The sequence below is a fragment of the Diadema antillarum genome, unplaced genomic scaffold (genome assembly GCF_040938485.1).
Source record: "Diadema antillarum isolate AM-2024a unplaced genomic scaffold, OU_Dant_1.0 scf00000096, whole genome shotgun sequence".
Lineage (NCBI taxonomy): Eukaryota > Metazoa > Echinodermata > Echinoidea > Diadematoida > Diadematidae > Diadema > Diadema antillarum.
This window is the reverse complement of record NW_027270985.1, coordinates 878,555-902,830: the sequence shown is the minus strand read 5'-3', so window position 1 is coordinate 902,830 and position 24,276 is coordinate 878,555. Positions and strand designations below refer to the sequence as shown.

At 39.0% G+C, this 24,276-nt stretch overlaps 2 protein-coding genes across 2 annotated transcripts; both read left to right on the top strand.

Moving 5' to 3' along the window:
* The first annotated feature begins 750 nt into the window (after positions 1-750).
* On the top strand, positions 751-3,265 carry LOC139718547 (L-asparaginase 1-like). The gene is made up of 3 exons (XM_071630016.1): positions 751-826; positions 1,446-1,521; positions 2,950-3,265. Exons 1-3 carry the CDS (start codon positions 751-753, stop codon positions 3,263-3,265), a joined length of 468 nt encoding a protein of 155 aa, XP_071486117.1.
* Positions 3,266-8,659: 5,394 nt separating this feature from the next.
* LOC139718546 (L-asparaginase-like) lies at positions 8,660-12,394 on the top strand. Its single transcript, XM_071630015.1, has 4 exons — positions 8,660-8,813; positions 10,175-10,287; positions 11,351-11,536; positions 12,245-12,394. The coding sequence occupies exons 1-4, from the start codon at positions 8,660-8,662 to the stop codon at positions 12,392-12,394; spliced, it is 603 nt and encodes a 200-aa protein (XP_071486116.1).
* The last annotated feature ends 11,882 nt before the right edge of the window (positions 12,395-24,276 follow it).

Below are 24,276 nucleotides of genomic sequence, written 5' to 3'. Positions count from 1 at the left end.
CTAAATGAGAATCCAAACATCACACGGCCAATGTCCCGTCAACACAGATGAAACCTGTATGGTCATGAATATTTGGATCAGGACTCAAATCATTGATTTTCGAAGAGATCGGATCACCTAATTTGTCAGTGTTGACAAATTCCGGTTCTAGTTTTCTCTTGATGCTGTCCCTATGACAGTCTTGTTGGTGTTTTCTCTTTCTGTTCTCTTTGTTGTGGGTTTATGTGTGCACGCATGCTTGTCTAGATGCACTTGCGTGCGTGCAGTGTGTGCATGTGTGTGTAAGTGATTACGTTTGACTTTTTTTTCTGGGGATCTACCCGTACAATTAAGCATCTGCTTTTCTGTGGTTTCCCCTCACATAATCTTAATTATCCAATATGAGTGTGACATACTCTAGACTGATTTAAATCCATTTTGTATTATGAAATATTATTCAAAGTCTGTATACACTGAATTTTCAATTATCTGTTACTAGTCATTGATCTTTAGATGTGTGTCACAAATGTGATATGTGTGGAACTTAATAAATGAAATGACATGAAATAAATAAAATGAAATGAATGAAATGTTATTTTAATTGAATCTGTGTATATTAAAAAGATCGCAAGAGTTACAGAGTATTGAGATAGTCGACGTAAAATTAACCACCTTTATCATTCAAATAGTATCTTTAATTGATATTTTGTTTTAAACAGTAAATTTACGAGGCGCAATATTGAGATGACTGCCGCAGTGAACAGTGTAACCATGGAAACCAAAGAAACTCCTAAGATTCTTGTCATCTACACTGGTGGAACGATTGGGATGAAGAAAGTGAATGGAGGTGAGTCAATAGGAAAACACTCTTTTCTTAGTACATTATAATTATCTCCTTCTTTTTCTCTCCCTCTCTCCTTCCCTCTCATCTCTCTCTCTCTCTCTCTCTCTCTCTCTCCCTCTCTCTCTCTCCCACTCTCTCTTTAACTGTGCCGCTCTGGAAGAAGTAGCCATCGGACGTAGCGTTAGTTTAATGTTTTTAATGCCATCAGCTTTCGACATCTTGACGGGTCTCCTTCAGGGCATTTGGAAATCAACATAACGAAAAGCAACCAACTGTAATAAAACTTGAACAAAATCATGATAAAGCAAAAACAGCGACATTACATAGATTAGCATGCACTCCAACACCAACAGCAATCTGATATAAATTAACATGCACGGCGGTATTAGCAGTGAAACATGAATATGGCGTTTGCAATGCAATATATCAATTACATAGATGTATGCATGCATACATGTGTGTGTGTGTGTGTGTGTGTGTGTATGTGTGTATGTGTGTGTGTGTGTGTGTGTGTATGTGTGTGTGTTTGTGTTTGTAGATGCAGTCGTACAGATGTCCTTGACTAAATGAATATTTCTCCTCCGTGTTTGCAGTCTTGGTGCCAGTGAAACACTATTGCCAGACTTCATTAGCAAAACGCCCACAGTGTACGGCAAGCCAGCGGACAGTATCGAGGGCCTCAGCACTTTTGATCTCATGTAATTACCCTCAATACCTCAACCGATACCTGATTGGGATGTCAATGTCATTACAAAAAGGGCTGATATTTTTCGATCTTTTCAGACAATAAATAGAGGATATCTAATACTAATCTGCATACCATGGATTCGATAAATTGAACTTCACTTTGGCTGTGTCTATAGTCATCCTATCTTAAAGGACAAGTCCACCTTCATATACATAAGGATTGAGAGAATGCAGCAATATTAGTAGAACACATCAGTGAAAGTTTGAGGAAAATTGGACAATCCGTTCAAAAGTTACGAATATTTTAAGTATCTGCGCAGTCACTGCTGGAAGAGAAGACTACTACAGTATATGATGTCACATGCGTACAACTATATAAGGAAAATAAAGAGAGAATTTCACAAAACTTTACTTTTTGAATAAAGTGCACAGTTCTTTGACTTGCTACTGACGTATGTTAAGGGTAATATTATTCCCACCTGCCTTCTGAAAGAGAGAAGTTGAGTGTTCTTTTGTTATGCGAGAAAAATGGAAATATGTTGAATTTTCTTTATTCTTTCTTTATATCGTTGTACTAATGTGACATCACAAGCTATAGTAGTCTTTTCATCCAGCCGTGACTGAGCAGAAACTTCAAAAATTCATAACTTTTTAACGGATTGTCCGATTTTGCTCAAACTCTCACTGGTGTGTTCTACGAATATAGCTGCATTCACTCAACCCACATGTCTATGAAGGTGAACTTGTCCTTTAACTTACCTCTCCCTGAACTCTTTCCGAGTCAAGATAACACAATAATCACAGTGAGGTAAATACATATATTGCATTCTAATCAAAGATGTAATGTGCATTGCCGGAAATAATTTCGTTATGACTGATAACTTAATGACGATTCAATTAATGATGATTATAAAACATTGGCATTATTATCACCATTAACAGCTATTGGGGAAGCACTTTTACGAATGACTTCTGTAGAGCCTAACCGACAGATGTTTCTGACCGTTTAAGATGCCAATAGTGTGGATGCTGCACTTTACGAATTCGACAACCAAGAGTCATACAGCCCATGAACTCGACACTAGGCAAACGATTTAAAGGGCCCATGATTCCGCCACTAGGCACTGACAAGGTCCACGAGTCCGACACTATAAGGCAAACAAAGCCCACGAGACCGACACATTAAACCCGGTGATGTAATGTCGAACTCGTTGGCCCATTTTTGCCTGTAGTATCGAACTCGTGTGCCTTGCTTGCCTATAATGTTGGACCCATGGGTCGAGATGACTCGTGGGCTATATGACTCATGGACTCTCGTGGGCTGTATGACTCGTGGATGTCCGTCTCGTGGGATAACCCCAATAATGTAAACTTGTCAGGGTCTTGTGGAGATTACGTCATAATGCTTAAACTCTTCACCGTTGTGATGGTATCCATAGAAACCAGGATGGCAGCCACATTCTCTACAGCATGTTGGAGTGGGAGACTATCAAGGACTCGAGTAACATCGCCGCCGCGGACTGGGTGCACATGGCAGAGGATATCCTACGATACTACACCGTCTTCAACGGGTTCGTGATCCTACACGGCACGGACACGATGGCCTACACGGCGTCGGCTCTGTCTTTCATGCTCGACAACCTCTCCAAGCCTGTTGTCATCACTGGCTCGCAGATTCCGCTATCCGAGTTCCGCAGCGATGGAGAGAACAACATGTTGGGCGCCCCTTGCCATGGCCAGCTACTCTCGGCCTGAGGATGGCTTGGTGATAGCTGAGGTAAGGAGAAACACGAAAGGTGGTCATAATCATTGATACAGAATACATTTAAGAACACTTCATTACACCAGCTTAAAAAAAATGATCTCAATCTATACTTAATCATATACCGTTTTTCAAACAAAATCTGAAGACAAGATAATGAAGGAAAGTATGAACTTATATTGCCCAACCCGATCACACACTCGGTAAAGTGCTAGTCTTTTATTTGAAAGATATTCTGTGTAATTTCCTCCTTTCATTAAAGACCCTGTAAGGGATACCACGGAGTGAGAAGGCTGGCAAGGCTCAGATTTATTCGAGATTCCCCGTAACGAACTGTATACAGCTTTGCCGCTGATCTCTGTGTAATAGCCAGAGAGCTAGCGACTACTCAATTTACCCCATCAAGCCCAAAAGGTTTGACCCCTCAGAGTTGCTGGGGCCACCCTCCTCAGTAACAAAATGTGCGTCAGCCTGGTCCCGGAGGGCGGGTTGGGCCCCCAGGGACCCCCCCCCCCCCCCCCCCCCCCGAAAAGGGCCCTTGGAGGGTGTAATTTACCCCCATGGAGCCCATGAACCAAACTTGGTCTAAAAGAATGTCCTATGGGTGTACATCATAAAAATATAAAAACTGACAAAATATCTGGTCGGGGAAGGAGTTGCCAGACTGCTAGTTTGTAGGCACAAACCCTTGCTGGTTGTTCAGGTGTCTGCATCAAGACTACATTTTGCCATAGGCCCTGTACTGTAGCGTCTCCCAACAGTCTGAGGGACAGTGCCAGTTGAGTGCATGTAGTAGTCTTGGCGCAGACTCTGTTACTCCCATCAAAGGTTTGTACCCGCAAACTGCCCAGTATGCCCCTGGAACCCAGGGTAGTTTGCAGGCAGAAATTGACCAGGCACAATAGAAAAAAAAAAACACACACACACACACACACGCACATACGCACGTACGCTCACACATTCCTTTTATGTAAAATTTACATACCGGTATACAAAACATGTCACATAGGTTCTACAGCCAGGATATACCGTGCACACAATAAATGTCAGCTCTATAAGAAGTTCATACCATTCGATTGTTTGAATGGATGCTATCAATGGACATTTCAGCAGGGACACTAGAGAAAATTTAAAATTTGTGTGAATTTGTATCATGTTTTACCGGCCCCATCGTCTACTTGTCCTTTACTATGTATTCACCTTATGAGACACAATTGGAGCTTTTCAGAAAATGCTGAAATAAACCTTTCATTGTGAGTACACTTCAATTTCAGACCAACCACAGAAGCACTAAATGCCATTTGTATAACACATTGAAGTAAACGATATCATCATCAGAGCATTGAACATAACTTTGATAAAGTTCATGTTAATAACAGAATGTCGGATACAGCTTGGAGTTTTTCCTTTTCTGACTTTTTTTTTTGCATTTAAAATGCAAATTCCAATTCTCAATCCATACATGATTCTTTTGAAAATCTTAAAATGAGAATTCTTTTAGGTTTTGGTTGATTAAAAAAACCACCCTTTATGTATTACAAAAAAAAAATCAGAAATAATATCCATCAGTTCTCAAACTCAGTAGTGCATGTCACCTCATTGTTTTGGACAATAATACATCTTTACACATAATTATGGTGTTCTACATAGACTGTGTACATGTATTGCTGAACTTCCTTAAAACATACAGAATGCTGTAATATTTCAGCACTTTTGTAAACTTCTGGGTTCTGGAGATACTTTACCTTAAGTTCCCAGCCCCACACAAACGAAACCCAAATTATGGTGTCACATATTGCAAAGACTGCCATTGACCCTGGTCAGTACACAACAAGTTGAAGCATTGACTATATTTAACTAAGCTCTCTTTAAATATACGTGTAGCATGCAGTAGCTGAAAGTATGAACTTGATCTTGTGTTCTCTTTACATTAGCACTTTTTTCAACACCTTATTTCTGGAGATACACTATCTTCAGTTACGCAGCCCCACACACAAACAAAACTCAACTTGTTGTTGTGGTGTCACATACTGCAAAGACTGCCATTGACCCCTGGTCAGTACACAACAAGTTGAAGCATTGACTAGCTCCCTTTGAATATACTTGAAGCATGCAGGCTGAGAGTGTGAACTTGATCTAACTTGTGTTCTCTTTACATCAGCAATTTGGCAAACTCCTTATTCAGTGACTCCAACTCTCCCGTTTTCGACGGGAGATCTCCCGCCGAAAGCCCATTTTTGCAAAATCTCCCGTTTTCACGCTTGAGATTTGATTTCTCCCCGCCCTGGGTCTGTGTCTTCCGGTGGAAATGATTTCTTACTTATTGCTATATCGTATGTTGAAAAAAATAAGCCTTAGATAGCACCACAGAACATCTAGAACCCTAGGAACTTCGCGCTTCGCACACATCAACTTGGAGTCTCCCGCCGTTGCAAGGGGTCTCGGGCGGGAGAATCTCCAGATCAGAAGGTGATTGGGGTTGGAGTCTCTGCTTATTTCTGGAGATACATTATCTTCAGTTCCCCCAGCCCCACACAAACAAAACTCAACTTGTGGTGTCACATACTGCAAACATAGTTTATGATTGCCATTAGCCCTGGACATTACTCACCAAGTTGAAACGTCAAATTACCAACTGAATGAAAACGCTAGCTTCATCTTCAATTTCCCCTTTAACTATAGCATGCATGCCCAGAGCATGTGCAGTGACTGTTTTTTGTGTTCTCTTTATATCAGCATTTTGGTCAACTACTCATTTATGAGATACTCAGTTGTATACTCCTCCCCCCCCCCCCCCGAAAAAAAAGAAGAAAGAAAATAAACTTGCAGGGAGTCATATACAGCCACAATTTAGTTCATGCTTATGATTTAGTTGCCATTAACTGTGGCAATTACACATCAAGTCATACATCATACTGTATAGTAGACAACGAAGGGTGTTTTTTTTTTTTGCATTATTTGAAAAAACTATTTGTGGCATATACATATTATAATAGATACACTGTATAGGATAAGCAGCCTGTGTGGCCAGTAAAACATGACACAATTTTGTTGCGTCAAGTGTGTTTATACCTATTTTTGTGCATATGTTATTATTGTTCAATAAAAACATTAAAAAAATAAAAAAAAAACATGACACAATTTCACACAAATTTTAAATTCTCTCTAGTGTCCCTGCTGAAATGTCCATTGATAGCATCCATGTAAAATAATCAAAAGGTATGAACTTCTTAAAGTAGGTCTGACATTTATCATGTGCAAGGTATCATGTCTGTATACCCTATATGTGACATTTTTTTTGTATACCGGTATGTATTTACATAAAGGAATGTGTGAGCGTATGTGCCTGCGTGTGTGTGTGTGTGTGTGTGTGTGTGTGTGTGTGTGTTTGTGTTCTATTGTGCCTGGTCAATTTCTGCCTGCAAACTACCCTGGGTCCCAGGGTATACCGGGTAGTTTGCAGGTACAAACCCTTGTTGGGAGTAACAGAGTCTGCACCAAGACTATACTACATGCACTCAACTGGCACTGTCCCTAGTTTGCAGGCACAAACCCTTGTTGGTCGTAGAGGAGTCTGCGCCAAGACTACTGTATGCACCACTTCGGCACTGCCCCATAGGCCCTGTGTTGTAGCTTCTCAAGGCTGCAGTGCAGTGGTACGTGTATTAGTCTTGGCACATGCAGACTCCTATTACGACCAACAAGGGTTTGTGCCTGCAAACTACACTGTCCCTTGGACTGTTGGGAGACGCTACAGTACAGGGCCTATGGCAAAGTGTAGTCTTGACGCAGGCAGCTAAACAACCAGCAAGGGTTTGTGCTATAAACTAGCGGTCTGGCTACCCCTTTCCCGACCAGATTTTTTTTTTTTTTTTTTTTTTTTTTTTTTTACCGTGTAATACCGATGAGAGTATGCTTCGATGCACATATCAGCTGTCCGGTGCTGTTCGTGGTTTACGAATGTTCCCCGATTAGTCCATGGGCCAGGCCAGATATTGGTACCATCTGAGGTGGCAAAACCTTTTTGGTGTCATTTTGTTTGTCGGGCATAGATATGCTTATCAAGCTATGATAGCATTTCCAAATGAGTAGCTTAGTCATAGTAAATGAATTTTTAACCAATTTGGTCTCGTTGTTATATCCCTATACTTCTGAATCGAAACTAACCGCTATACAAAGAAGAGCACTGTCTTCTGTATGTTCCATAGAGCTGTAAAATGCAGCTCTGTGGTATGTTCACAGGTGTTCTGTTGTAAACGCGGTGCGCTTAGTCTTTATTCAAGGCAGCGAAAGGAATATCCAAAGGTTATGATGTCCACAGCGCTCAGTCTTTATTCTAGACGGCGAAGGGAATATCCAAAGCGTATGATACAGTGTATATCCTTTTATCTAAAAACAACAACAACAACAAAAGCAATTCCTCGTTAATTTTACCGTATCTTTCAATTATTTATCATTTTCCGACGAAAACGCTACGGTGAAAACGCTGATACCACGCCAATGTCGCTTTATTTCCCTCCAACAATATAAGATAATGCAAAAACAATGTACCGATACACTACGATACATTATAATGAATGATATTGTCAATGAACAGAGTGATTTTTGTTTAAAACTGATGTATTTGTTGATAGGGTAGTATAAAAACAGTATAGATAATCCCTTTTATGAGGAACTTTAGATACGATAACGGTACATTGGTCTAGATAAAGACTAAGCGCACCGCGTGACAGCTGTGGACATCATAACCCTTTGGATATTCCCTTCGCTGCCTTGACTAAAGACTAAGCACACCGCGTTTACAACAGAACACCTGTGGACATACAGAAGGCAGTGCTCTTCTTTGTATAGCGGTTTAGTTTCGATTCAGACGTATATGGATATAAAAACGAGACCAAATTGGTTAAAAATTCATTTATTATGACTAAGCTACTCATTTGGAAATGCTATCATAGCTTGATAAGCATATCTATGCCCGACAAACAAACTGACACCAAAAAGGTTGTGCCACCTCAGATGGTACCAACAACCCATTTTTCGGGTCTTGGCCCATGGATTAGATGGACAGCGAATAGATCGGGCCTCCCGTGAATCCCCACGCTACAGTTTTTTTTTTTTAATAAGAATAAAACGTAAGATTATCATATAGTAAAATTATGTCGAACAAAATTCTTCGTAAATCATATCTCTCGGTGATCATAAAAATTTCAGCCTATACATGATCATAGATTTTCCCCCAACATGAAGATGATTTATGATCGAAATGAATTAAAGTATGACCTTATATCCCCACCCCCTACACCCACCAAGGAAGGTATACGACCATTTCTCCCCCCCCCCCCCCCGCGTCACCGTTCAAGTACACTCCGACAAACTCATCAACCACGATGTACGTTACGCCCTCTATCATTCAGGTCACTCTATTTTTTAACGGCAAGTTGATCCGTGGCAACCGAAGTATGAAATTCTCCTGCTGCAGACTAGATGCCTTCAAATCCCCGAATTTCCCGCCACTCGCCTTCGTGGGCACCAACACTCAAGGTGACTACAGGCCCATCAATAAATACACTGTAAAAACATCGGTGTTAGATTTAACACCACGGGTGTTAAATCTAACACCGATCAAACTTCAATAAAGGACCACACCCACAGGTGTTAAAAATGCACTGTGATGGTGTTGAAAAGTGTTCACCTGACACTTTGTGGTCTTAATTTGACACTGTATAATCGTTATTTTGACACTGTACTGGTGTTAATTCAAAAATGACACCACATGGTGTTGATTTGATATTTGTTGGTGTTGATATCAATGGTTTAACACCCGTCCAGCTTCAATAAGAGACCACACCAGCTGGTGTTACTTTGGTGTAAATTTATTTTCACATTTTTTCAAAAATCTAGTATTTTAATGTAAAATTCTTGATCGTCTTGTTTAAATTAAAAATCAACAAAAAGTGCAGTTACTAAGAAACTCTTCAAAAAACAGTTTAAAATTTGGAAATGACACCCGGAGGTGTTAATTTAACACCATAAATGAGCACCGAAAATTTAACACCAGCTCGGTGTTCACTATTTAACACCGGACTTTTTGCAGTGTACTAACAACATCTACTTGAGCTCGTGATTCGAAGTGTACATAATTATCATGTGTACTCATGTAATCAGGATGAAATATTGGGGTTTTGTTGGCGCTTAAAGAAAGTAAGGATATTTAGACCTATATAATACCAAAAGAAAGGGGATATGTTCAAAAAAAACATTTGTATATTCATATTATGTACCAACATTCGTAAATCATGAATGTATTTTTTGTTAAACTTTTACCACTTTTGAATTTCATTCTTGAACAGCAATGTCAATAGCATAGATCTGTACTCCATGGGACAGAATGATACTAAAACGTAGTATTTCCTAAGTTCAAATCAGACAGTACATTGTAAACCAGGGCTACTTGATGAATGATCACTTTGGCACCGTCGTTCATCCTCCATTGTTTAAAGGGGAAGGCTAGTAACTGATCAGTGGGAATCAGTGGAAATGCTGGGAGATGATTGTTCCAATCCTTATGGGATTCATTCAAGAGTTCATTGTATATCTATTGTTGTGTGAAAATTATTTGCTTCAGAATAGTCTCATATTCAAGTAATGTGCAGATTAATGCTCCGTCACTGACCAGGGACGCTAACCTGGAAGCACTAATCTGCACGTTACTTGAATATGAGACCATTCTGAAGCAAATCATTTTCACACAACAATAGAATACAATGAACTCTTGAATGAATCCCATAAGGATTGGAACAATCATCTCCCAGCATTTCCACTGATTCCCACTGATCAGTTACTAGCCTTCCCCTTTAATTCCAATGTGACATCTTTTATTTCGTTCATTCCATCATGGTTAGTGATCTGGACTAATGTCCGTCAACCGAAACCTGGTGAAGAGTTCAGTGTGAAGGCGAACATGACAGCCGAAGTGGATCTCCTTTGGATCTATCCCAACATCACCCTCGACACGGTGAGTTCGGGGAAATAGTCGGTATAATGTCACCCTCGAAACAATGAGTTTGAGACAATAGTCGATAATAACATCACCCTCATTACCACGCCAGAAGGCAATATTAAACAGACTAATCACTGATATCATTCTGTTATGTAGGCGTCACTGTCGCGAAATTGACCAAAGATGAACACAGGATAAAGGAAATGTTCCAATTAGCCACTGATCGTATAAACATTGGGTCATTCGTGAAGGCATCTTAAGCCATCGTATGGATGGTGGAGTTTTTCAGGCTCCTGTAGCAACTTCGTGAGCGGTGGTAAAATCTTCAAATTCATGTAGACATCTCTTTTTCCTTCGTTTGTCCTTCGGATTCACATCTTCGTGTAGCCTTCGTGTGTGGTTCGGGTGCCATCGTGTGACTTTCAGTAGGCGTCGTACTTGCATGCTTCGGCTGCTGATTGGCTTTGACCAAGTTCCGGGTCAACTTCACCCGAAATTGAAAAGTCCATAATAAATATTCGTATTGCCGTCTTGTGTCAATTTTGGGACAGTGTGACTCCACCCTTACCCCGATTTAATGGTTATTCCGCAGACGCAGGGGCGGATCCAGGAATTCTGTAAAGGTGGGGGGGTGCAACTGATATATCTGGTGCCACTTCCGGGTTTCATTTCATTTTTTTCTTTTTCTTTTATTTTTTTGTTTTGTTTTAAACGATAAATAAAGGGGGCGTGCGCCTCTTGGATCCGCCACTGAGACGTGTATTTTTTTTTTTTACACTCTAAAGCCCCACTTAATCTCGACCAGTGGGCTGCGAAGCTCTCGCAGGTGGGCCGCCAAAAATGAAACGAATATTCATATTCAATCTTCCTGGGCCTCAATAAAGTTTGTAGGAGCCAATGTGGGCCTCGGGTTTGAAAAATGTTGAGAAGCGCAGTTCTAAGGGTTCTTCCTAATTTGTTGTTAAAAAACTTAACCTTTAGCGAGTGTGCTCAACCGGAAAGTGAAAATCAAAATCAATTGCTTGATGAACGTCTATACAATTGAAAACGTAATTTTGTACGATTGAACATTGAACAGGTGAAGGCACATCTACAGACTGACATCAAGGGCGTTGTGTTGATGACGTACGGCGCGGGGAACTTTCCATCAGACCGCAAAGACATCTTGAATGCTATCAAAGAGGCCGTTGAGGGCGGCAAACTGATCGTGAACTGCACCCAGTGTCCTGACGGACAAGTCACACCGGCTTACGAGACCGGACAAGTAAGTCTTGTTTTGACAGAAATACATTGTAGGGGCTTAACACCCGCCTTAGAATAAGATCAGGCCAGAATATACTTAAAGGTCTTGTTTACCTTTGGGAGCAGTGATTTAAAAAAAAAATGTTCAAGATATCACTTTTGATGCATAGTGTAGGTCAGTTGTATCACAAAACATCCTACCACATAAAATTTTTGCAATAAAGCCTGAAATATAAGGAGATATCACTATTTTTCTCATTAAACCATAACTGTAGACGGTTTAGTCTGGAAACATTTTTATTATAACTATATTGTTCACATTTCAATATTTAACAATACTTAACATTGATTATACTAGTTCAAATTTTTACATTGCTTGTTTCTATCCCTAACTCACATTTTACAAATATTTTGACGCACTAATGCTGGATTTTTGTTTCATCTGCAAATGGTTCTGCCTTTTAAGATCGGTAGACCACTCACCTAGATGACTACTGAGCAAAGGAGACACTAGTAAACAAAACCTAGAGTTGAGAGCATGACTTTATTTGAGAAATTAATTAGATTTTTTTGTGACTCTGATTTTTTATGCAAGATGAGAAAACCATTGTTATTGTTTTGTACACGTTCTTAAACATGAAATTCGCGTTTACAAGGATCGATCTGAATTTTGTTGATCCGTGAGTTTGCTTATTAAATTTTGTTCGATGTTTTATCTTGGTTTATTAAGGTCCTGATAGAGGCAGGGGTAATCCCCCTCTCTGACATCACACCAGAGGCGGCGCTCACCAAACTTGATTACGTCATCCAAAACTTCACAGGCTCAGAACGCGAGGCTTACCTCAAACGTAGCCTGCGGGGAGAGATGACGGTTCAGTAGTTTGATCATGTATTTCAAGGAGGTTTTAAATTGATTTGATTTGATCTGATCTGATTTCATTGTTCCACATCTAAAACAAAAATAATATGGTAATATCGATTGAACTTTAGACTGGACCAAGCGTCGTAATTACAGAGAATACAAGAGAAGACAATTTTACAAACATGAAATGTGGGGACCTACTAAAAAAGCAGAGCTTGTAATGTATAGATCCCTAGATGAAAATGTTGGTCTTGTTAAACAAACAACCTAGTAACAACAATTATGAAAGAAAGGAAATAAACGTAAAGGAAAAGAGAGCAAAATGAGCAAGAAAAACAAATAAAATACATCAGAACAGAACGAATTAGCCACCTGTAATACGCTTGCAAGATTCCTCGTCACCCGACCAACATATAGTTAGGTAACAGTAGGAATACGCAAAAGCACATGATACATAATGATTCATGAAGTCAGGAATAGCTTTGACATGAGCGACTCTGTAAGAAGAACTAAAAGCAAACCCTGATTCCTAATAAACAGGTGTGATACCTCTTTGATCATAATAATGATCAAAGAGGTATCACAATTGATCATATCAAGTCTTTCATGGATCAACCTGAGTCTGAGATCGCACTCCGTGGCCTACACGATTTAATGACGTAGCTAAAACGCCCTGGAATCGTGTCAACCATTCTTTTTGTATACTTCTGAGTAGACCATAAGATATCTTCTGTACTTTAAAGCTGGTTAATACATTGTACTAGTCCTTGCTCCTTCTTACATTATAATTATGCAAACATAATTATATGCATGTACAGTAACTTAATGATTTTAACATACATGTATGTACAGGAAATTCAAAATGAACTCAACTTCAAATTGATAAGATTCTTGCGTCAAGTTGTTTATTGCAACTGATTGACAAATTGCCCTACATCGCTCGAGTATGTCCATGTATACCCATGATATATTTTGTCATAAGTAGTGTAAGAAAACACTGATCAATTCAGTGCTTATTTACATTGATGTAGGACAATTTTTCAATCAGTTGCAATAAGAATTTTTTTTTATTCGCGAATATTCATGTTACATTTCTACTACCTTTTCACCCAATTTTGCACTCTACATATTTTCATTCACACACCTTTGTACTATGTTTTGAAATCGTATTTACATTGACATTCTAAGTTTTATTGATTTCTATTAACTGTACTGAACTTTGCACGTTAAGCTTTTACCAGTGAGGAATTTCTCATTTTTTTACCTTAATTCTATCTGTGCATGCATAGTTTCACTCCTTTCTTCCTTCCTTCCTTCCTTCATTCATTCATTCATTCATTCATTCATTCATTCATCCATTTATTCATTTGCAGCAACACTCATTCTCGGTAATACTATCGGTGATTGTATCAAGTCAATAATGTTTTATACTGTATTGTACTGCATTGGTGACTGGAAGTTTGTTTGTTTGTTTTTCTGAAATATAACCCCAGGCCTGATGATATACACAGGTTAAAGTCTCCCAACTGTATGTGAGGAAACTAAGAAGTGCATAAAGGAAAACTCAAGGCAGTATCACTACACGTCTCTTCCTTTCTCTCTCTCTACATTATACATGTACGGTATATAAACTGCTGACAATGTTTCATACACTGTCTCCCTTAGGCTGAGTTCAGATTGTTTCATGAATATGATATGATACATATATATATATATATATAATATATATAATATATATAATTATATATATATATATATATATGCATATTAATGTGTGTGTGTGTGTGTGTGTAATTATATATTTAACAATCTGAACCTAGATTAATAGTGTGTAAAAAATATGAATGAGTGTTGTCAGCAGTAAAAAATGTAACAATTATTCAAGGAGACACAAATTTGTCTCCTTAGGGTCAGTGTCTCCTTAATGTTTTATCTACAGTGTCTCCCTACGGCTATATCATATACATCATATGTATGTGTGTATGTATGTCTGGTCTATATGTTTTGAAATCCGTCCGGCCAGGAGCAGACGTATACCCTTGTGTGTATGTCCTGCTTCAGAAACGGATTTTAATCTAACATCACATCGCATCCTGGTCGCCAGGAAAGTCTGATACAGTATTCCATCACGTACAAGGCACAACTACTGGCTGGGATGTCTCTATGGGGGCCGGAGGTGTGAGTTTGCGTCAATGAAAGACAAGATGAGGTGGGTCTCTGAACCGTTTATCTTCGTGATAGTAAATCGGAGCATGACGTTGGCAATGTAAGTCCTTGAAAAGCTACCAGGGATTTTTTTAACACTTAACGTTTTTCAACACTGATTTCATCCTTTCATCTTTGGCTCTTCGTGGAGGGAAACAGTTCATGGATGCGTCGTTGCTACGCCAAACGCGCACATACACACTGCGCGGTTACCATGCACTGTGGCAGCAACTACCAGTCTAGACGCATTCCATCACACAAGCAGGTAAGTTTTGAAATCCGTCCGACTAGGAGCAGACGTATGCCCTTGTGTGTATGTCCTGCTTCAGAAACGGATTTTAATCTAACATCACATCGCATCCTGGTCGCTGATGAAGAATGCGATGACTAACCTGTTTGGTGTCTTGTTTCTAAAACATGCGCTTTCCTCGCCAGGATAAAACATTTTAATGCCATTTTAGGTTTTAATCTCATATATTTATATATACATATATATATATATATATATATATATATGTAATATAATAAAGTCACAACAGAGGAATGCAGGGAATGCATTAATAGCCAATCTTGATTTAATGAATAATCCGAATTTTCGAGGATCCTTCCTCTTCTTCAGGGATGACAGTGCGAATATTCACAATGATCATTAAAGGAACTGGTGAGGAGTGTTCGGTTGTGCAAAACATGCGAAAGAGAAGGTGTTTTGGGTATAAAATGAAAGGTAGATATGTAACTTAACATGTGTCATAATATCTTGGAAATCGGAATCTTCTCAAATGTTTTAAAAAACGAAAAACAAAACATACTTTTCTGGAAAAAGATCCTTCGATACGATGGCGATACGTATTTGAATTGCGGAATACTGCTTGTTGACTGCGAACATCAAGCCAACTTACAGCGAAATCAAGCCCACATGCCGAGTGAGCTGCGGAACTACTATACATACGTTAGTTAGAGCAAGCTAGCTCTGACGGCTAGGGCTGTGCCTATGGGCGCGGCGGGCGTTTTTTTTTAAGACGGCACAGATTGGGGCATGGCGCGTGTTGAACCTATGGGAAAAACGTTGGGTTAGGGTTTTTGGTTATGTTTATGGTTATGGTTAGGGTTAGGGTTAGGGTTAGGGTTTGGTTAAGGGATAGGGTTCCCGATAGATTTTTAGTTTCCCCAATCTGTGCCGTCTAAAAAAAAAAAAATACGCGCGCGGCGGCGAGCGCTGGCCGCACTTCACTTGCCATAACTCGCATCATACACAGTGTGCAGTGCTTCTAAGCTCGAGCTGTACGATCTTGCATGCTGTGTACGAGTGTATGAGTTCGCGTTGTGTTTTCATTTGATGAGAGCGCTAACCTAAAATCAAAGGACTCCTAGATCCTCCGATTCTGATTCACATGTCCTTCTTCCAAGATACTATGAGAGATAGTTCTATCGTCGGAAGACTCGGTAGGCTACGTATCCTAAAAGCCATCAAACTCCATTACAAGATTCTTCATTGAGAAGTACCGAAAGCGGGATAGGTAAACGCGGTATGTACTACGTAGCCCGACCAGACGCCGGGCTATTTATACAGCGACTGGGCTGTGCCTGTAGCTGTACGTAGAAACTTTTCCGGGTAAGGACACAGCCCAGTACGCAGAAGCTGCCGTGCTTCGCACGGCGTCTGGTCGGGCTACGTAGAAAAAAAAAATCAACGAAATCTCAATAATTGATTACAATTACATGAAACACAAACGGGTTGTGTTATTACATGTCATGTAATTCAATACATATCTTAAACTTTTCATGCACATTGTCAAGAAATGCAATCTTCATGGCAAACCCATTTTTTTTTTTTTTTTTTTTTTTTTTTTTTAGTTCTTCAAAGATTTGAAACACAAGTAGGCTAGAGAAGTACCAGGTACCATGTTATATCAAAACTTGCATTGGATCTAACCAATAGTTCATTTTTATTACCGGTACAACTTGTCATGTATTCGTAATTTCGAATGTGACTTAGTTGTAACATTTATTGTGGATGATTTTCTTCACAACTGACACATGCACTGAATAGGTTAGAAAATTGATCATTGGTATGGCTTAGGCCTACCTTTTTTTTTGTATGAATAGGGTTAATTGGAATTATTTCACAGATACACACAAAATGTTGGGAATCAGATCATTTCAGTCTTCTAGACTGAATAATGTGACACCTGTAATAGTCTAATAACTAGTCCAACAATTTCTGAGGCTATCTTACACATTTTCTTATTCATCATGCAATGCAACCATGCATGATGCAATATGTCTTGTTCACCTACAAGGAGCAAAGATACAAGAAATAATCTGTTCAAGTCAATTATTTCCACATAGGCCAACAACATTCACTCAGTTTTATCTAGAATCCTGATTAGGTTTTTATCATCAGAACACATTTTTTCCTCAGTGGTAAATTGATGCTTAACAATTAGGCCTACACAGGTATAAATATCTTGTTCTGATATTTCAGTGAATAAAAATCTAACACATTTCTTATGTAGGGCTCGGGTTCGCTTAGCTCTCTAGCACTCATCACAATTAAAGCAAACTAGGGCAGCACACATGTGTTACTTAGAAGGAGTCCCCTGGCTAACTAACTTGTAGCCAGTTTATTCTACACATAATTTGGCATGGGTTTACATGTAAATGTGGGTTGTAACAAATATTCATACACAAAATCAACATAACAAAACATGCAAATAAGGAAAAAAAAAAAAGGTTAAAACTAAATATTCACAATACCGGTATGTAAATGGTGTGTAGGCGTGGGTGATTATTTAAAGGCATGATTTCAGTATTACAGGGAACAATGGGTGAGAAGTGAAAGAGTGGAAAATGTCATGTGATACATGTATGTGGTGTGTCTGTGATAGGTGGGATGCGTGGTTGAATGTGGATGTGAATACTACTGTATGTGTGGGTTGACGTATTTATGTGTAGAGGGGTGGTACCTGTTATAACAGAAGGGGGGATACACTTATAATAAATGGTTCAAAGTAAATCCCTACACTTACGTTACTACGGTATACTACCATGCATACATATACAAATTTCATGTGTACATATAAATTGCATGTGTACATGGGACCTACATTAGAAGTTGTGTGTACCAGGGTACACTGACCTTACATTTTCTTTCATCCTTGCATGTATATTTGCATTTGGTGTTGCATCATGAGCACAGGTTCTAATTGCAAATGTGCTACATGTATTTAGAAACTGCTCTCACAGTAATGTGATGTGATATACAATGTGTAGAGATAACAAATCTGGGCTGACGACTTGCATGTATGCCTATATCTTTTAAATACGAAATGTCATAATAGAAATAGTTGTATAGCAAAGATTGCCAATTTACACAGGTAAGGTAGTCATTTGCCAAAAAAAAAAAACAGCTCAGCATTCTGTCATTAGTCAATTTTGGCATCTGCACATTTTACTCCTATCATATTGAACAATTATGATAACAATAATATAACATGTAAATTAAAAAAAAAAACCTAACAAATGCAACCACTTTCAAGTAACTTGCACATTTGCAGGTTATTCAGTTTAGGGTTTTAGCATACACAATTATATCAGTAGAACATTATGTAGGAACCTACCAAAATGTATATTACAATGTATTTTTATATCTATGTGAATGAAAACTGAACATCTCATTTGAAGTACTTCCAACACATTTGTTTATCAGAATTCATACCTTTTTTGGCTATAAAATATAGATGCAATGAATATTACAAGGGCACAAACTCCATTTACCACAAAAATATTGTCCTCATAATAATGTGATTTGATAGAGTTATCACAAAATTATGTGCTGAAAAAGTGTCTTCCAAAATGCTGATGGACAATGCTATTGTGTAGGACCTGCTGTGCCACATGGCATGATATCAGTGATCACATAAATGATGATGAGGATAATAATCATTATGAAGATGATGATAGTAATAAAAACATTAGCACAACAACAAAAATAGTAATAATAATAATAATAATAATAATAACAATTAGAGCAATAATGAAATGTGTGAAAGGCCCTTTCAGTGATGTACACTGCTGTGCATGACAGCCCTGTTTAAGTTCACTTTATAACACTGATGCAATATTTTATCGTAACGGAGTAATTGTAGCTTTTCACCACTTAAACACCTGGGAAACAAAGGGGGGGGGGGGGAAGACCAAATGAAAAAAAAAAAGGACAAAACACTTTGCGCCTGGATATTGCAGCCCTTTCAGTTTCCAGTAACAGTTTAAGCACATGCAGTTTAGGAGTTTACAGGAATTATATTCCCTACTTGCCACATGGGGCAAGAACAAATTTTCTAGGCAATCAATTCACTGTTTCATTCTGATTCACACATTTGAGTACTAACACGTTTGTTGTTACCTCACAGAAAAGACAGAAATAGAGAGTTCAGAGACATAAATGTAGTGTCATATCAGTTATCATTGCCATCACATGAATGTAGTCTATGATTGGAATTGACGTTATTCATGTTCAATGTGCATTTATCAGAATCCCCAACAATCCTGGTACTAAGTGAGAGGGGATGTCACTGGATTCACTGAGCTTGGTGGCAGAGAGGGCTGGTCTCCACTGGCGAGATGGATGTCACAGGTCTCACCGAGGTGCGTAGCCTAGAAGAGGCAGTCTTATTTGGCGAGAGGGGGTGTGACTGGCTTCAACAACCTGGATATCTGGGATGGCACTTGGATGTGATGCTAGCTGTTCCACTGCAATAGAGGCCAACAAGCACATTCTATTGCTCTCTCATCTAATGACTTGATGTTGGTAGTAACTACTACACATTTGCAATGAAAAATTATTTTACTACACCTTGAAATTTGTACTGATATAGACTCAATTAACTATTCAGTATTACACACATATTCTCTTTAAAGACTATCATTCAAGCAATGACAAGTTTAGTACTGATGAAAGTAATTATGTTAGATGCTGAAAGTCCAATGAAAATAGCCCACTTTATTTATGATATTTACATAAAAATTCCCAAATATGCATGCCAAAAGGACATCTTCATCATCTAACCTGTTATCTTCTAACATCTGCCCAGGCTCTGATAAAATCAATACATGTATCTGTCAGCACTCTCACCAGGTTTTGATCCACTTCAACTTGACCCAAGTCCTTTCCTCGGAGTAGCATTTTCCTCCAAAACTAATTGGAGAAGGCAACGGCATTTACGAAGATTTTTCCATTTCACAGGGGCATCTGGACTGGAGTTCATCTGTATATCAGACACAATGAAAGGCATTAACACTGACTTACAATTAGGATAGTCCCATTAGTTCTTCACCAATCTGTAAATTTAGTCTCAGAACTTGCTATCCCATTTATATCAGTGTAGAGTCTACCAGGTAGCTATATCTTGTAGTGCTCACATATTTGCAACAAAGAAAACTCCATGAAATATGTTAGAAATAGACTGTCTACTGTAGAAGTTAAATAGCAAATAGGAAAATAAGACCTACAGACCCTAGCCAAATTTTTGATGAGTTGACACTGCACATGACGTCGGGATGACCTCAGCCTCTCATTGTGCATCTACAAAGTAGGCCCTATATATACAACCTCATATAGGGCCTATGTCTTTAAATCCAGCCACATGCATGGGATTTGGATGTCTGTAATTCCACATACAATCATATAGGAGGCCTATATGTGGCTGCAATGTACAAACTATATAACTTGTAACCCTAAAAGTAATGATCAAGACAACCATAATCTTATTAACCACTACCACAGCTATGGGTTCAAAAAAAAATGTTATCAATTATTACACCAAGAATAATAACAGCATCGTTTGAGAACACAGAGTTAAATCGAACAATTTATTGATGTTTTGTTTACTAAATATCAACATTAATTTTCATTTGCAGGTTCAAAACAGTTGTTGGATCTAGGTGTATTAAAACTAAATGTACCAGGTAATTAAAGACAGTTTGTACAAACCTTTTGTACCAGTGCAAGGGCTGGTTTCAATGGGCAAGAGGGGATGTCACTGGCTTCATCAAGCTGGGTAGCTGGGAGGGCTGGTCTCGACTGATGAGAGGGGACATCACTGGCTTCACCAAGCTGGGTATAGCTGGTCGAAACTGACGAGAGGGAATGTCACTGGCTTCATCAAGCTGGTTAGCTAGGAGGGCTGGTTTCAACTGATGAAAGGGGATGTCACTGGCTTCACCGAGCTGGGTAGCTGGTCGAAACTGACGAGAGGGAATTTCACTGGCTTTTGACATCAAGCTCGGGAGCTGGGAGGGCTGGTCTCAACTGACGAGAGGGGATGTCACGGGCTTCACTGAGCTGCCTAGTCAGGATGGTCCTTGAATGTGATGCTGGCTGTTGCCCTACAAAAGATACCCACATTTGCCACAATAATATCTGACAGACCTTTCTCAACAACTAGCACCTACTGTGTTACAAAGCATACACCATTAACCACTACACTAGGGACTGAGTGAACTGCGCTGCAATGCATATACGCCATTAGCCACTTATGTATACGCACAATAGATACATTTCAATCAACATTTTTGCAATGCCATGTGTACCGGAGACAATAATTAGGTACCTTACCAAACATGTGAATTCACGTTTTTGGTCCGCGATCATAGCTGCCGTGACAACATATACACGGTTGACTCTCCACAAACTATTTGTAAAAACCGAGAGTGACCAGATGATCACTCTACGCAGCTCTTCGCTGACACTTTCACTCATTCAGTGTCGTTTCGTAAAATTGGATTTCTCGCCTATCGCCGATTTGTAACAAACGGTAGTTCTGATGAGTGTCGTAACTTTCTTATTTCAACATTTTGAGACCCATAATTTGACATGAAGGTAGAATAGGGCAACATAATCCAGAATATGGTAAAATAGGAATTCGCGTATTTACATGCAAAACACTTTAGCGTGCCATTTCTTAATGTGAACAGCGATTTTGTGCAATTGCCAGAAGCACATTTCAAATAAGAGAACTGTTGAGCCAAATTTGGGATATGTCATTACGCAAAAAAAAAAAAAAAAATTCCAGGGGGTATCTAATATATTGGCAGAGAAAAAGGGCCTCGGACTAGGAGTGGTAGAACATCTAGGATACCTACCATAGTCACTATACTACCTCAATCGCATTCTGAATACCGGTACACCTTTGGCTTTGTGAATCTGCATGTAGCCTTTCTTCACATGTGAGTAAAATCTCAGGCAAATTGTGATATATCTGTTAGTTTACCGTAATAGAAACATGTTAGGGTGTGGCATAGGACACCTAACAAAACTACTAATCTAGGCCTACTCATAACAATAGTATAGTGTGTGTAGATCCTCTAAGTGACATCTCTATTAGCAATGTTACACTAACATTGTAGGTCGTAACTGAAGTTAACTGTTACTCACACTGAACTGAATGAAGTCTTCCGAGTTTCACAAATTTATTACCGATCCAGCAGAAGTGAAATGACATCTCTGTCGTTCAGCCCCTTAGTGTCTTGAGGGGAATTGGGATTGACTTCATTTTATTTTTCTGTCGCCATCTCCATACTCTGTCACTGGTTTTCATGGTCTTCCTCTTCATGGAGACAGATCTTTCGCTCTCCTCCTGCGGCTGTGATCCATTGTTGTGTGGATGGAGTGGGAGTGGTACGGTAAGTAGGCCTATACGCAGCCAGCAGAGTTCGAGCGGACCCGTGCTAGCTAGCTGCCGGGCGGATGCCGGGAAATGCACCGATAACGCTCGCTAGCCAGTGAACAGGCACCCGGGTTTCGCCTCGCGATCGCGGCGATGTATCTTGGGCTTGCTTTTCGCCGAGGAGAAGGCAATAAATCAACGCTGTGCCAAAATCGGACAAAAGAGGGAGGCAAAAACAACACTTGAACGGAGAGCCTCTAAGCCGACCCCCTGTGATTTTGACAAGCGTTACATGTAACGCTCTTCACAAAATCATAGATATCTTCATAATGCCGTATTTTTCATCGATTCTTTTTCATTGCTTAGTCCTTTCATAGGCATTGGCCCTTGTTTTTGCCTGTTTCACTTCATGAAATAGTACTTTTGCATTTTGGGTTCCAACACTCCTCCCCAGTCCCTTTAAGCCTCGTTTATATCAGGATAAGACACTTCTATGTAGCCTGTTCCCCCTTTTATTATGTCATATCAAAATTAAAATTCAAACGTATCATTGACTACCAAAATTGGAAAACGCCCTTTCTGGGATAATTAAGAAATCCCGAGTGTCAATTTTCACTGGCACCTTCAGAAATCTTGCCTACACTACTATCATAATATCCTAGGCAACGTGTAAATTCACGTCTGCAATGAATATTATGGCAATTAACTGCAATGCTCGAAACAAATTGTTGTTTCATTTTAAACTGTAAGTAACAGAGAAAGAATGAGATAGGGCGTTAAAGAATGAAAGAGGTTTCAAAAAACTGACATTGGAAACATCATATGCCTAACCAGCAAGAGTTTTATTGGCGATTTTATATAAAATTTATATACATGCTGTCATTGACAGTGAAGCCGATCAGGACGAAGTATTCTACCACGATCCTATTTAAAGTTTAACAAAGAACAAAAAAAAAAATGATACATCCTATCATTTACAGTTCATGTCAAGGGGAAGTGTGGTATCATAATTCTACGAAAGTGTGAATTAAGCTGTATAAGCTGTCTGTCTTCTGGTAATCTTTGTTAAGGTTTGTACGTACTGACATTGGCCATATTATCTGTGTGTGAGGAGACGCACCTTTACGGCTTCTGGCCTTTCAACTTGTCACCGGAGGGGGCGCCTGTCAGATACCACTACTACGACAGAAGACGGTCTGGTTCTTCCCACAACTTCACGGCTGAGTTCGCTATCCTCTCAGAGCTGCATGCACGAGGGATTATCAAACTACACACTGAATGCTGTGCGTAAAAGAAGAGCTGACGTTTGACTATAATCTATTATGGAGTATACTATTGACACAAACCAGGCGTACGTAATTTCTAGACAGTCGATACTATAGAGGCCAATAAACTAATGATATATTATCCCATTAGTAACTGAAGCGCCCGAAACCGCCCGTCAGATTACTCCCTAAAACACCCGAAACCGCCCGTCTCCTTAATTCTAAGTGGCATTGTTGGCATAGTTGTATAGAATTTTCGCTTTTTGATGAAAATGAAGTTGAACTCGAACTTAAACTTGATCTTAAACTAATATCATCCCTGACGAAAGGGGAGGCCCCCGAAAATTCGAATTTTGAATTAAAATCAAGGCAATTGGCATTTAATACATTCATCTATTTTGACATTATTATTTCTAGTACTGTCAACATGCGGAGCAACTACAGTATGAATATTACATGTATATAATGTACATATATATACATGTATATATATATACATATATATATATATATATATATATATATTATATAAATTTATATATATATATACATATATATGTAATAATAATAATAATAATAATAATAATAATAATAATATTGATAATTATATATATGGAGAGTTTTATTGCAAAATGACCAAAGCGCCATTTTTAAACGTTTCAAAGTAAGTTCATCATCAGATAGAGCAAAATTAAACCTTTCCCAGTAATACCTTTACTTGTGACATGAGTATGAATATCCGAGAAGATATTAAAGATATCAT